General features: G+C 41.9%; 1 protein-coding gene across 2 annotated transcripts; it reads right to left on the bottom strand.

The window, feature by feature from the left end:
• spint1a (serine peptidase inhibitor, Kunitz type 1 a) lies at positions 1–10,359 on the bottom strand. 2 transcript variants are annotated; one of them, XM_052085919.1, is made up of 11 exons: positions 10,162–10,359; positions 9,633–10,080; positions 7,418–7,575; positions 7,192–7,333; positions 4,145–4,312; positions 3,372–3,416; positions 2,805–2,933; positions 2,658–2,708; positions 2,325–2,495; positions 933–992; positions 1–822 (listed from the first exon to the last, which is right to left on the bottom strand). In XM_052085919.1, exons 2-11 carry the CDS (start codon positions 10,018–10,020, stop codon positions 635–637), a joined length of 1,500 nt encoding a protein of 499 aa, XP_051941879.1. In that variant the 5' UTR covers positions 10,021–10,080; positions 10,162–10,359; the 3' UTR covers positions 1–634. The 2 variants fall into 2 exon arrangements, with proteins under 2 accessions (XP_051941879.1, XP_051941878.1); XM_052085918.1 differs by having other exon boundaries at positions 9,633–10,359.
• Between the last annotated feature and the right edge of the window lie 1,725 nt (positions 10,360–12,084).

Below are 12,084 nucleotides of genomic sequence, written 5' to 3'. Positions count from 1 at the left end.
TGGAGATAATTCTTTTATTTGGCTTAACCATCATGACACTGCTCAAGACAACAACTTGGGTCACGTGATCAACAAAGATATTTTATTTAGGTATGTATTAGCATGCATTAAGCTGGCTATAAAAACACTTTTAAAAACAAAACATTCCTTCTAAAATCTCTTTAATCAAGATTAGGGATCGTTCCTATGTTATTCAGATCATCCAAGGGAGTAAAAAGTAGAAGATAAAGCAGGGACAAGTCAGACAGGAGATGTCAGTGAGTTAAAAGGAGCATGACATCAAGCTCAAGTGTTGCACTTGAAGAAAGACGATTTTTACTTTGAAGTAACAGGCTATTATGAAGCGGGGCTAAATGAAGTATGCCGAGGTCATCTAACAGATGAAATGACTCAAGGTCCCTGTTAATCTAAGTGTTTAGTCAACAAAATAGTGTTAAAAACAAACAGAGTGAAAATAAAATATTTAAACATCACACTTAACATTTTCAACAAGACACTGCCTCCTGTACACATATTGCCTTGACAAACTTTACACGCACAAAACAGTTCCACGTGTGGAATGAGAAGACCTGGCTGTCTCTCATCAATCAGAGTTCATTCAGTAAATGGCACGGCTCTGGCGTCTGCTCCGGGGTCAGATGGGCTTGGTGGTACTGTTGTAGACCAGATGCTCCCTGTCTTCTAGGGAGGTGAGCGGAGCGTTGTTGACAGGCACACGGTGGTGCTGTGACGACTTCTTCTTTCCTTTCATGAAGCAATACAACAGGACGCCCAATATGATGACAATGGCGATAGCCAGGACAGCTGCTATTGCTATAACACCTGGAAAAGGATCAAACGGTTCATTTGATGGAGGAAAAAAAAAAAGAAAAAACACAATGGAGAATGTTTCATTTCAATTTGAATTGTAAATTACAAGGACAGTTCCATACCTGTCTGACTTTTTGACACTCTCCGCTCAAACTCCTCTCTTCTTGCAAACACATCTTTTTCTGGGGGGAGAAAAAAACCCCAGATCAACAGAAGCAGGAAAAACAAAAGAATTTACCGTAATTTGACTCAGAAATACTGCTGAGGAAATGCTGAGCTCAAGTTAATTTACCGGTAATCTAACTTGAACCTATTCTCAATCATTCCTTTGCACAAGGACAGCTGATGGTTAAATCATTACCAACCCATTTTGCAATGGGGGTTGACACATTGACCAAGAGGCTGAATTATAAAGAATCGGCTTGATGAAAGTATCTTATCTTCAAATTAAACTACAGGAGAGGATCTACTGAGATGCAATTACAATAATGCAGCATATTTTAAGTTTTAATCTTGACCAACTGCATTATAAAAAGTGGGGATAGGAGCTAATAGTTGGTCAACATTAAAAAGCGCTGGTCTATTTGGTCCAATAAGGAAAAAGAAAATGCTTCTGTTACGATGAAATCTACACAATCTCACAATGTTTTAATATTAAACAGATTATCATTGCTGAAGGATTTACTATAACCGCATTGTTATGCTTTCCTTCATACAGCCCCGCTGAGCACATCTTAAAGCAACAGAACACAAATTACGGTACCACTGAATTTTCCTTTGATCCCCCCCTCCTCCCGGGGCTATGAATTTTTACCAGTGTCACAAATCTGAGGAAATCACCTACGGCAAAAGGAAGTGTTGGCAAAAGCAAAGTAGGCCTCCATTACCAGTCCAAACTAAAGCTTTAATTCAACAATAGAGCTTAAGTGCTTAAGGAAAATAAACGGCTGGTCGACTGACAAGAATGCTACACACGGCTCGCGCGTTTTAAAATATCTAGTTCATGAAAGGTGCGAAGTCAGTGAGTATCAAGGTTTTTATTTTTAGAAAACAGGGTATTTGTTGGGTGTGAGTAAAAAAAAAAAAAAAAGCGGGGAACTCAAAGTGTAATAATTGCGGTGCATAATACTGCTTTGAAGGTTACATGCAGAGAGTGTGCCAGTGCTAAAAATAAACAGGCCAGGACACACATTAACATCACAATGGAAAGTAAAGCCAATGTTTAACTTACGATCTGTTCATCATTGCAAAACAAAAAACAAATTTCAGTTCTTCTTTGAGCTGGTCTTAAATTAGCTTCAATTCGGGAGATGGGGTCAAGGTCAGCCAAAGGGAGGACATTTTTGTTGTCGTTTGTGGCGATTAGTTTTATGAAGGGAAAAAGTCGTTTCCTCTCATTTTCATTTTGTTTCCTAAACGTGTTATTTTGTCACCCAAAATATTTTTTTCCCAATTTTAGTTTTCATTCATTTCATTTTCTTCAACGACAATAAACCTTGTCGAGTACCACCCACCTGTCACACCTCTGCAGACCTTGAGGCAGCCCTCCTTGGAGTCAAATCGGTTTTCGTTTCCCTGGCACCCGCCGTAGTTGAAGCGACTGCAGGCCTGCTGGAGAGGGTTGTAGTACCACTTACTGAGCGTGTCCCTGCAGCTGCCCGTCTGTGGGGGCTCCGTGCAGCGCACTGACAACAACAGGGAATGACAAGGAAATCATCACAAATTGTTCAACACATTATAGCGCTTTCACAACAGCTGTAGCTGTAACAAAACACTTTACAGAACATTAAATAAAATGAGATTCTACTACTATAATCTTGTCTAGGGAATTTAAAAAAAAAAATCACCTTTTTGCTCATCCACTGGAATCTTCAGCAAAATCTGAAATGTGTTGTCCACTGAAATACAAGAAAATATATAAATTGAGGTAAGCCTAAATTTCTCCCATGTAAGCTTAACGAGTTCTTTAAAAAAAAAACACAACAGCTCCTTACAATCCTTGCATTTTTGCTCATCTGAGCCGTCGCTACATTGGGCGGTTGAGTCACACTCCAAGCCCGGTTCCAAACAGCAGCCGTTTGCACAAGTGAACTGCTCGGCGGTGCATGCGACGCCACACTTTTCTGCCAGTGAACACGTAGGAAAAGCACCATCAACAAGAAGATGTTACAGTCTAGAACAGTGGTCACCAACATGGTGCCCGCGGGCACCAGGTAGCCCGTGAAGACCACTTGAGTAGCCCGCCAGTGCCTGGACATTGTGATTTGCTAGTAGAAATTATGATTTAAAAATGCAAACATTGGCAGTACTGTGAGACATTTTGAAACACGATCAAAGTCTGACAATTTAAATCATCAAGTATTAAAAATAACACATCCTCATATTATTGAAGGTATTTTGGACAAATATGTTATTTCAGACGTGTATCAATTTGGTAGCCCTTCACACAATCGGTACACATGAAGTTGCTCTCACCCTCAAAAATGTTGGTGACACCTGGTCTAGAAAATTGAATGCTATGAGTAAAAACAACTCTGTCACGAGGTACAATCGGGACATACCTCGTTGATCTGGAACTGGTAAACCTCTACCACTACCCTTTTTTTCTAAGGAAAAAAACAAAAACAAATCATTAGATAGTAATCACCGGACAACAAGTGGAGACATTGAGTGGCCCAGAAAGACAGTGGGATGGCTCCTGGAACACTCATTATCAATTATCATGCATCACGCTGCAATTCAAAGTTCGAATCATTGGTCATCTACGTCGTAACGTCATGACATGGAAATTGCACATGAGCTTTGACAAAAATAACAAATAAGAAAAAAAATCATTCGGTTCATTTTATGTAGATATTTGGACAAAATAATTGATGTAGAGTGGTCCCTTGCTACTTCGCAGTTCACCTTTCACGGACTGACTAAATTGTGGATTTTTTTTTTAAGTGCGATTTTGCATTCTGTTTTTTTTTTACAGCCTGCATCCGTCCAAAATGATTTTGCACGTTGTTTTTATTAAAGCGGACAATCTTGGTCACGTGCAACTGGCGGACAGGAAAATATGAGTAAAAGTCAACCTTTTGCTTTTTGAATGAAGGACCACCGTGAGCAACAATTGTGGTGGAACCACCGATTGTCGTTTCCGGCGTGCATATATTTCTAATGCACGCAAACATATGCAAAGGGGTTCATTTGCAATTTAAAAGCAACGTGTACGCAGGCCTGTTATGTAGACAAGAGCATCATATCCACCAAAAAATAAATAAAAGTCCCTGAGAAACGTCAAATAATCCCCACACTATAAATGGATAATTGGAAGAGAAGTTAAACATACCCGTGCCATAGCAGGCATTTGCGCACTCATCCTTTGAAAGATAGTTATTCAGGTTTTCCCTGCAGCCGCCGAACACAAACCCCTCGCACTTCTGCGAAGCGGCGTTATAGTGCCAACGGGGGAAGGCACCGCGACATGGTCCAATCTTCTTTGGAGCCATGCAGTGATCTGCAGGAAGTAAAGGGAATTGTCAGGTGATTTTTTTTTCATCTTTTAACAGGTACTTGAAAACATTGGGGGGGGGCTGTTTTCCATATTCAAATGTTTATAATTATTAATATCCAAACTAGGCAGCATGAAAATATATTTCCCCGTCTCCTTCTGAATCAATGTAGACCACACACCACCAATGTAGACCACACACTTTTTGGAGCTCTTCCCAACACATTTGTGTCTGCTTTTAGGAGTACAGACTACACAAGACGGCGTTGTGTATAGAGAGACATGTGAAAAGAGGATGCTTGTGTCAAACGTGTGGGACACAAAAGGAGACGTAGTTTGTCAGTCTGTGGGTGGCTGACGAGAAACACACCGTGCTCATCTTACATGACCTTACAAAGAGCTGCCTTTGACTAGACGCCAGATGTGAACTGAAAACTATAGCTGCCATTTTCTTTTGTTTTAACAAGCTCATGAGTCTCATGAAGAATTACGATATCACACAATAAGCTTATCATCAAAACGCGCACCCCCATCAGATCGGAATAAAAGGTAAGAAATACTAAAATCTCATGGGGCTTCCAAGCAGTAAATCTCCCTCTGCACATTTAGTGACCGCATGTCATCCAAATTTAGGCAGAGTACGCATTCTATTGTATGGACGGTTGACGATTAACAGACATTATAAAACGGACGGTGTCATCACAGGCCAGATTGCAGACATTGAGGAATACATGGCAAATTAATATATTGAATATGGAGTAAAGCATCTAAAATGCCATGCAGGCAATTTTTTTTTTAACACGGGTATATGAAATCAACAGCAAATTTAAATGGTTTCTTTCTCCAAATCTGAATCAGGCTGCAAGAAACACACAAGGAATTTACTTCCCAGTGAGAACCCGTTCAGAGGAACACGGACAAGACGGCAATCAACCAACCTGGGGAAGACCGAACGAGAAGCCGGGCGAGTGGCTGTTCAGCGCTTCGAAATGTTTGACATCTGTGGATTTATTATTAGTATATTAAAAGTGAGGTTAAAATGTTCACTCTGAATTTAGACTGATATCTTCCACTCAGTAAATCTTCACTTGAATGAAACCTGGCTGACCCCCCCCCACCCCCCACTACTTTCACCTCTTCTGCTACACACATTCCAAACAAGCTGTTCATGGATAATTTAACTAACTTGTGGAAGCCTTTACACGACTCCACACGTGCATTTACCGTAAACCACTTTGACGAAATATATGAATTGACCACTAATAAATAAACCTACGTAAAAGCCTTCTAATGACTTTCAAATGATAGAGGGCGATAAGAGTGTTCACGTTTACGAAACCCAAGCCGAAACCAGACAGACAGGTTTTGTTGAGTCGGGGGTGGAGGGAGTGGGAGTATAACCAAATACGTTCCTCACTTCCGTTTTGCGGCGATCTCAGAACATAAGTATGACGATTCACGTCAACGGGTCACGTGTGGAATTCTGAAGAAATCACCCCGACAGTGGATTCAAGATCAAAAGGGCTCCGATCGCATGTTGTAGTTCTCTTATCTTTGTACCATTCTATCATTCAGCCAGCAGGAATTAAGTCAACAAGTCTCGACAGGTTTCATCACATGAAAAGACAAAGTCCCCACAATGGCAAAACAACGAGGACATCAGCCCTTCAGAACTATTGGTGTTGTCTTGTCAACAGGGTCATGCTTAGTAAAGCAAATAGAAATGTGAAAATGAAGGGGGGGGGGTGAAGGTATGTAAAAAGCCCTGAGGAAAGTACACGAGCATGAGGGCATTGTCTCAACATGAAACAAATGGGCGACTCTCAAGGGGTGTCAAAATACACGTCAACATGTCATATGAAACAGTGGTTCACAAGTAGTCCACCCACACTCCCCCCCCCCCCCCCCCCCCAAACCTCAACTTGCTTTGTTTCCTTCTCTCAAAATAGCCACTTTAACACTATAAAATACATTGGGGAGCAATATCACTCCTACTGCAATGGTTGGAATAGAATTTCTCAGATTTTTGCACACTAGCCTATGAAATGCAGAGTCATTGTCTTGAAAACGTAGCACAATAATTAAACCATGAGGTCCGAACATTTGAACCCACCCTGGTGCATTGGCAAGTTGAACCCACCCCGGTGCAATGGCAAGTCGCTTAAAATGTATCCTTATTTCAAACCAATCTTTCCTACTTTGGCATGTCCCACACACTGCCTTGCTAACTCCAGTATGCTTATATGACAAGCGTTTTAGTTTTATAGTCCACAACAAGTTATTTGATAAATGACTAATTTTGATCATGTATCTTCATGATCATATTGAACATTTTGCACGTAATCCCTGAAATTGCTGTCCAAACTGTCATAAGGCACTCTCAGGCGATGTTTACGATCAGCATTTTGTCTTTCTGAAACCGGTGGCTCGTTTCGGAGTAAATATCTGCACTTCCAGGTATGTTTTGCAATTTTCATCATATCGTGTGTCGTTCACTCCGAAATATCAATAGATAGAATAACCTTTCAGAAATTCAAAGTACATTCACTAAAGGGCACGCAGTCAGCTTGCCAACTAAATCATGTTGCCAACAGTCGGTCATACGATGCCAATACGAGAAAAAGAAAAAAAATCTTCACCCGGTCATTGGCCACTATGTTGACGAGCTCAAATATGTTTGCTGTTTTGTTTGCATACGGTATATTGTCGGCTTGTAGTTAATGTATTCATAAGTGTGGGATCTTGACCAAAATATATTTCCACGAGTGTAACATCTACTTAAAACAATTCAGAAATGTTTGGTATGAAAGGGGGAAGCCTCATAGGCTGCTCGTGGTGACTATGACTCTCATGGAAAAAGTTGTGAATAAAGCGGAGATACTTACGTTCCGACTGTTCAGGTGTAAGAACCAGAACAGTGACTTTGGTCGAGTCCGACTGACCAATGGTGTCCGTTACCGTCAATTGGAATTTGTACATTCCCGACGTCAGATTGGACACAACTATCTGGTCTTGGAAGCCGGTTTTCTACGTGAAAACAAAAAAAACACTTGGTTACCATTTGGATGCATCACTTTCTGAGAACTCAACGGCCAATTAACACTGCCTCACCTCTATCACAGCATAGGGATACTCTGTAATCATTTGCCACATATAGGACACAATTCCTTCGTCGTCTTTGCTCTCTAAGCCATTCAGCGTCACGCTGTCTTGAGGCTGGACCACGCGGTCCTGGCCTCCATTGGCCACTGGTGGACGGTCGGTTTCTTCTGGAGTGAGACAGCATGGGAACAGTTTTAACCCACAACCACCGAGCGCACACGGATTCCTATTCAACCCTCTTCCAAGCTCATAGCGCAACACATTCACATGTGAAATCAATCCGCGGTAGATGAGAAACGAAAAGTACGGCGGCGGCCGTAAGGTCTTGGGCGTGTGTCAACATGCTCAAATGGAGGTTTCTAGCCTAGTTATTTGGGCTTATGTGTCGTGAGTGCAAACAGAGTGGGACTGGTATTTACTGCGGGAAGAGGGGAAGAATAAACATTTTTTAAAAAATGCGCAACTTAATGTTGAGGAGAGAAGTGTACATTTATTTCTCTATTGCCAAAAGATGAGAAACTCTTGGACACAGATGTCATTTCAAGTCATTCAGAGATGAGATGTGTGTCTCGATTTTTTTCATATTTGCCTGAAAAAATAACACTTGTGACTACATTGAATCTAACCAAGCAATACAATGGATTCAAAGTAGTCCATCCATCCATCCATCCATCCATCATCTACCGCTTATCCGGGGCCGGGTCGCGGGGGCAACAGCTTTAGCAGGGAAGCCCAGACTTCCCTCTCCCTAGCTACTTCTTCCAGCTCTCCCCGGGGGATTCCGAGGCGTTCCCAAGCCAGCTGGGTGACGTAGTCTCTCCAGCGTGTCCTGGGTCTTCCTCGGGGTCTCCTCCCGGTGGGACATGCCCGGAACACCTCACCAGGGAGGCGCTCAGGAGGCATCCGAATCAGATGCCCAAGCCACCTCATCTGGCTCCTCTCGATGTGGAGGAGAAGCGGCTCGACTCTGAGCCCCTCCCGGATGACCGAGCTCCTCACCTTATCTCTAAGGGAGAGCCCGGACACCCTGCGGAGAAAACTCATTTCGGCCGCTTGTATCCGGGATCTCGTTCTTTCGGTCACGACCCATAGCTCGTGGCCATAGATGAGGGTTGGGACGTAGATCGACCGGTAAATTGAGAGCTTCGCCCTTTGGCTCAGCTCCTTCTTTACCACGACAGACCGATACAACGTCCGCACGTCAAAGTAGTCCATTTTTCATTTTCAGTCCATCACTAGGATCCCGTGGGTATTTTAACAGCATCTGAGATCTCAAATTATTATTTGAGATTTCACCCTTAAATTTGAGTGATTTTAAGGGTGCAAGTAGAAAATTCAGTGGCACACACTGTAATCGACTTGTGATGTAAATATTCATATTTTCTCTCATTTTCATTATGTTGCTGATAAATCAGGTGTGGACCAGAGGTTTGTCAGGAACAAAAACATTCAATCATCATGATAATAATGTAGCCGAGTCTCTGGAACAAGGAAGCCTTCACTACAAACGTCTAAGTAAGGTTTCACCTGGTTACAATAATATGAAGATTTTTTTTTTACTGAAAATTCAATGGTCACGAATGTGGGAGTGGATGAAAAATTTACTTGTACTATCTCAAAATGTCAGCATTTAGGGGCAGTCTGGAGCCTTGCCAGTACCTGCATCATGACCACTATTACAAAAAAAAATGGGTAGTACGTAGTAGTCTTGGTGAAAATGGGACATAAATGCTTGATGATGATAATCCTCACGTATCAAAAATCACTTTATTTGAACAAGTATAATAAATCTGAAAGGAAACAAAATTATAAACACAAAAATCACTGTCCTAAAGCATTTTGAAGCTATCTGCAACTCGCCTTGACTTTGTTTCAGACACCTTTATTGCAAAACAGTGTAGGCAGTACATGTTTAAAGTGTCGGTTCTCAACTGTTGTCACTCTGGAACTTTATTTTTTTCCATCATTGCCGAGCCATGAGCCACTTTTGCAGAAGTTACCAACAATAAACAACATGCAACGTTCAACAGCATACGCATTGAAAATATAGAAATAACATTTTTAAACATATCTTCTCAAGCTTACGTGTGCAAAGTGCAGCTGAGAATCACTGATTTAGAGCATGAAAGAAATTATATTAACATTTTGTTGAAGGTGAATAAGCGAGAGGGGTCGTGATCGATTCAAAAATATTTAGGACCTGTGCGTGTGTTGATAGTCTTACTTGGTGGGAGATCCACTTCAAGGTAACTCTCGTAGACAGACTCCAGGATGTAGTTGTAGTAACCTTTCTTCCTTACAAAGCGACAGGCGTATTTCTTCTTGTAGAGGCAGTTAAAGAGAAAGCAGGATTTGATGGAGTTCTCCTCAGCACCCCCCTGCATGAAGGCCACATTGCACTTTTCCTCCTTGCAACAGGCCGCCACGCAGTCTCTGGAGCGGTCCAGTTTAGGGGACGAGATGAATATGGCCCCGTCCTTCACGGACTCGTCGACGTCCAACACAAAATCTTCGCGGCCTTTCTTAAATTTGGCCAAACACTCCTCACCTGTCTCCTGACTGAAGGCGCACGCCAAAAATACCAGTAGCGACACCAGCGGCCACCAACCCATAATTATTACAACAATTAAGAAAAAAACTCCTACAGTTCAAGATCGGATTCCTAGCGCCACCTGTAACGAAACCGAGGCCAATAATTAACTTAAAATGTCTTCCTGGGCCGCGAAGGGTGAACACAAACGTGTTCGTGTTACCTTCTCACTCACACGCGCACACACACAAAACCTAAAAGAAGAACATCCACGATCCTGCCGAGGCTCTCTCGCCGTCGGTGACACTTTTGGGAATGGAACACTCCAAAGCTTGATAACGACAAAGAACTGTGGCGTGTGACGACACTACAAGTGACTCAATCTGCACTCACCTGGTTAGAGAGACAGGAAGTGAAATTCCATTTGTGAACATGCCACGCCCTTCTCTCTCTCTCTCTCTCTCTCTCTCTCTCTCTCTCTCTCTCTCTCTCTCTCTCTCTCCCCACCCCTCCCCGGGCTTTGGAGAACCTTAACACGTAGTTGTGTAATGTCCAGTGTGATCACTTTCCCCCACCCAAGAGATGTCCTTTCCCCGTTAACATTTTGCTTCCATTTTTTTGTATAATTGAGTAGGACGAAAAGTACTCAATTTGGTCAGTAGATAGCAGTGTAGCATCAGCATTCAGCTTGTGTTACCTGCGGCTGTAGTTTAAAGAAGCAGATGCCCACAGCCATGTCCTCAAAGTTGAGAACTGGCGTTCTAGAAACAACCGCCACTGTTTCCGTTGTTTGAACACTCTAACCTGTGTTTCAACTTAATTTATATCTCTTACTTCGTTCTGCATTCCATTACCTGTAACAGTTGCATGTCAATACAGTAAACGTGACAATATCGAATCGTAAGCCCACTAAATCAAACTGAATACATTTAAAGTGGAAGTCAAGTAAAAAAAATGCTTTACAATATCTTCTATGATGCCCCACTAATCAAAACACTTTATTTTGATTAATATTGCGTTTGTGGAATACTGTATGAATTAGGCAGCAAAATATATTTGTTTTTATCGATTTTCACGATGCCATGTTGAGACAAATTGTTTGTTTAAGCACACCATGTCTCTATTAAGTGCAAAGTTATTGTTAAAACAAATAATTGGCATTTTATGGACGGTAATGTGTGACATTTGTGTAGAAAGTCATTTATTGACATTTTTATTGTTTACATATTGGCTATTTCTTGCAAACAATCATATACAAGTATTGCACATGTTAGAGTAAAATGCCTTTAATTTCTTTTTCATTTTTTCTTTGTGTTTGTTTAGTAAGACGGTACGGTACTGTACTGTATCTTACAGTCGTTTGTGAATAACAGCCCTGGGTGCAGTTCCCACTTTATTCCGAAAGGTGGCAACACTGCCTCACCTTCTAAAAAGAGGCCGCTCAGAATAGCTTATTCGTGTAAAATGTCACTTTGTCGCGCTTCTTCGTTAAAATGTCAAAATACACCTGGCACGTTATTTCACACATCATGACTGATTTTTGATCTGACTCAGACTGAGTCATGATTGACATCATCACGCGAAACTACTCGGGAGAAACCGGAAGTTGGCACGGCGCTGTGACGTCCTCAATGATCAATGTGCTCCATGACTACGGCAGGGGTGCCCTCGAGAGCCCTTATCCAGACTGTTTTCGATGTCTCCCTCCTCCAATACACCCGAATCAAATATTAGCTCATCAGCTTGAGCTTTGCAGATGCTCGATGACGGTCCCGATTACTTAAATCAAGTGTGTTGAAGGAGCGAAACATCTAAAACAGGCAACCTGGGCACCCCTGTCCAACAGTATAATGAATGTTTATCATGAAGGGTGTGTTTACAATCCCTGTTGTAAAGATGATGTAACTCAAGCTCGTTCACTAGGTCTGCTTTCATCTCCCGTGTACATGGCTGAGGTGAGCAGGCTGTCGGCACATCTGTGGTCCTTAATGGTGCAGAACTAAGTAGCATAATAACAGATGGATGAATTTGTGTGGCTGGAAAGGTGAGCGGCTGAAGGCTCTTAATAATTCAGCAGAATGTGTGGCCATGGCTGATTAGAGTCCCTACCAGCAAAACCTTTTTAATCATAATGGAATAGGATCAT

The sequence above is a fragment of the Hippocampus zosterae genome, chromosome 14 (genome assembly GCF_025434085.1).
Source record: "Hippocampus zosterae strain Florida chromosome 14, ASM2543408v3, whole genome shotgun sequence".
In the NCBI taxonomy this organism is placed as follows: domain Eukaryota; kingdom Metazoa; phylum Chordata; class Actinopteri; order Syngnathiformes; family Syngnathidae; genus Hippocampus; species Hippocampus zosterae.
Note: the sequence above shows the minus strand (reverse complement) of the source record. Positions and strands in the feature narration are given on the sequence as shown.

What these genes read in the sequence shown, in the direction of transcription:
- spint1a (XM_052085918.1), bottom strand. Translation starts at nt 10,020, where the DNA reads ATGGGTTGGTGGCCGCTGGTGTCGCTACTGGTATTTTTGGCGTGCGCC. An exon ending in TCCAGTGGATGAGCAAAAAG is followed by an intron (nt 2,496 to 2,657) that starts GTGATTTTTTTT and finishes TGTTGTTGTCAG; the next exon opens with TGCGCTGCACGGAGCCCCCA. An exon ending in GGTCTGCAGAGGTGTGACAG is followed by an intron (nt 993 to 2,324) that starts GTGGGTGGTACT and finishes TTCTCCCCCCAG; the next exon opens with AAAAAGATGTGTTTGCAAGA.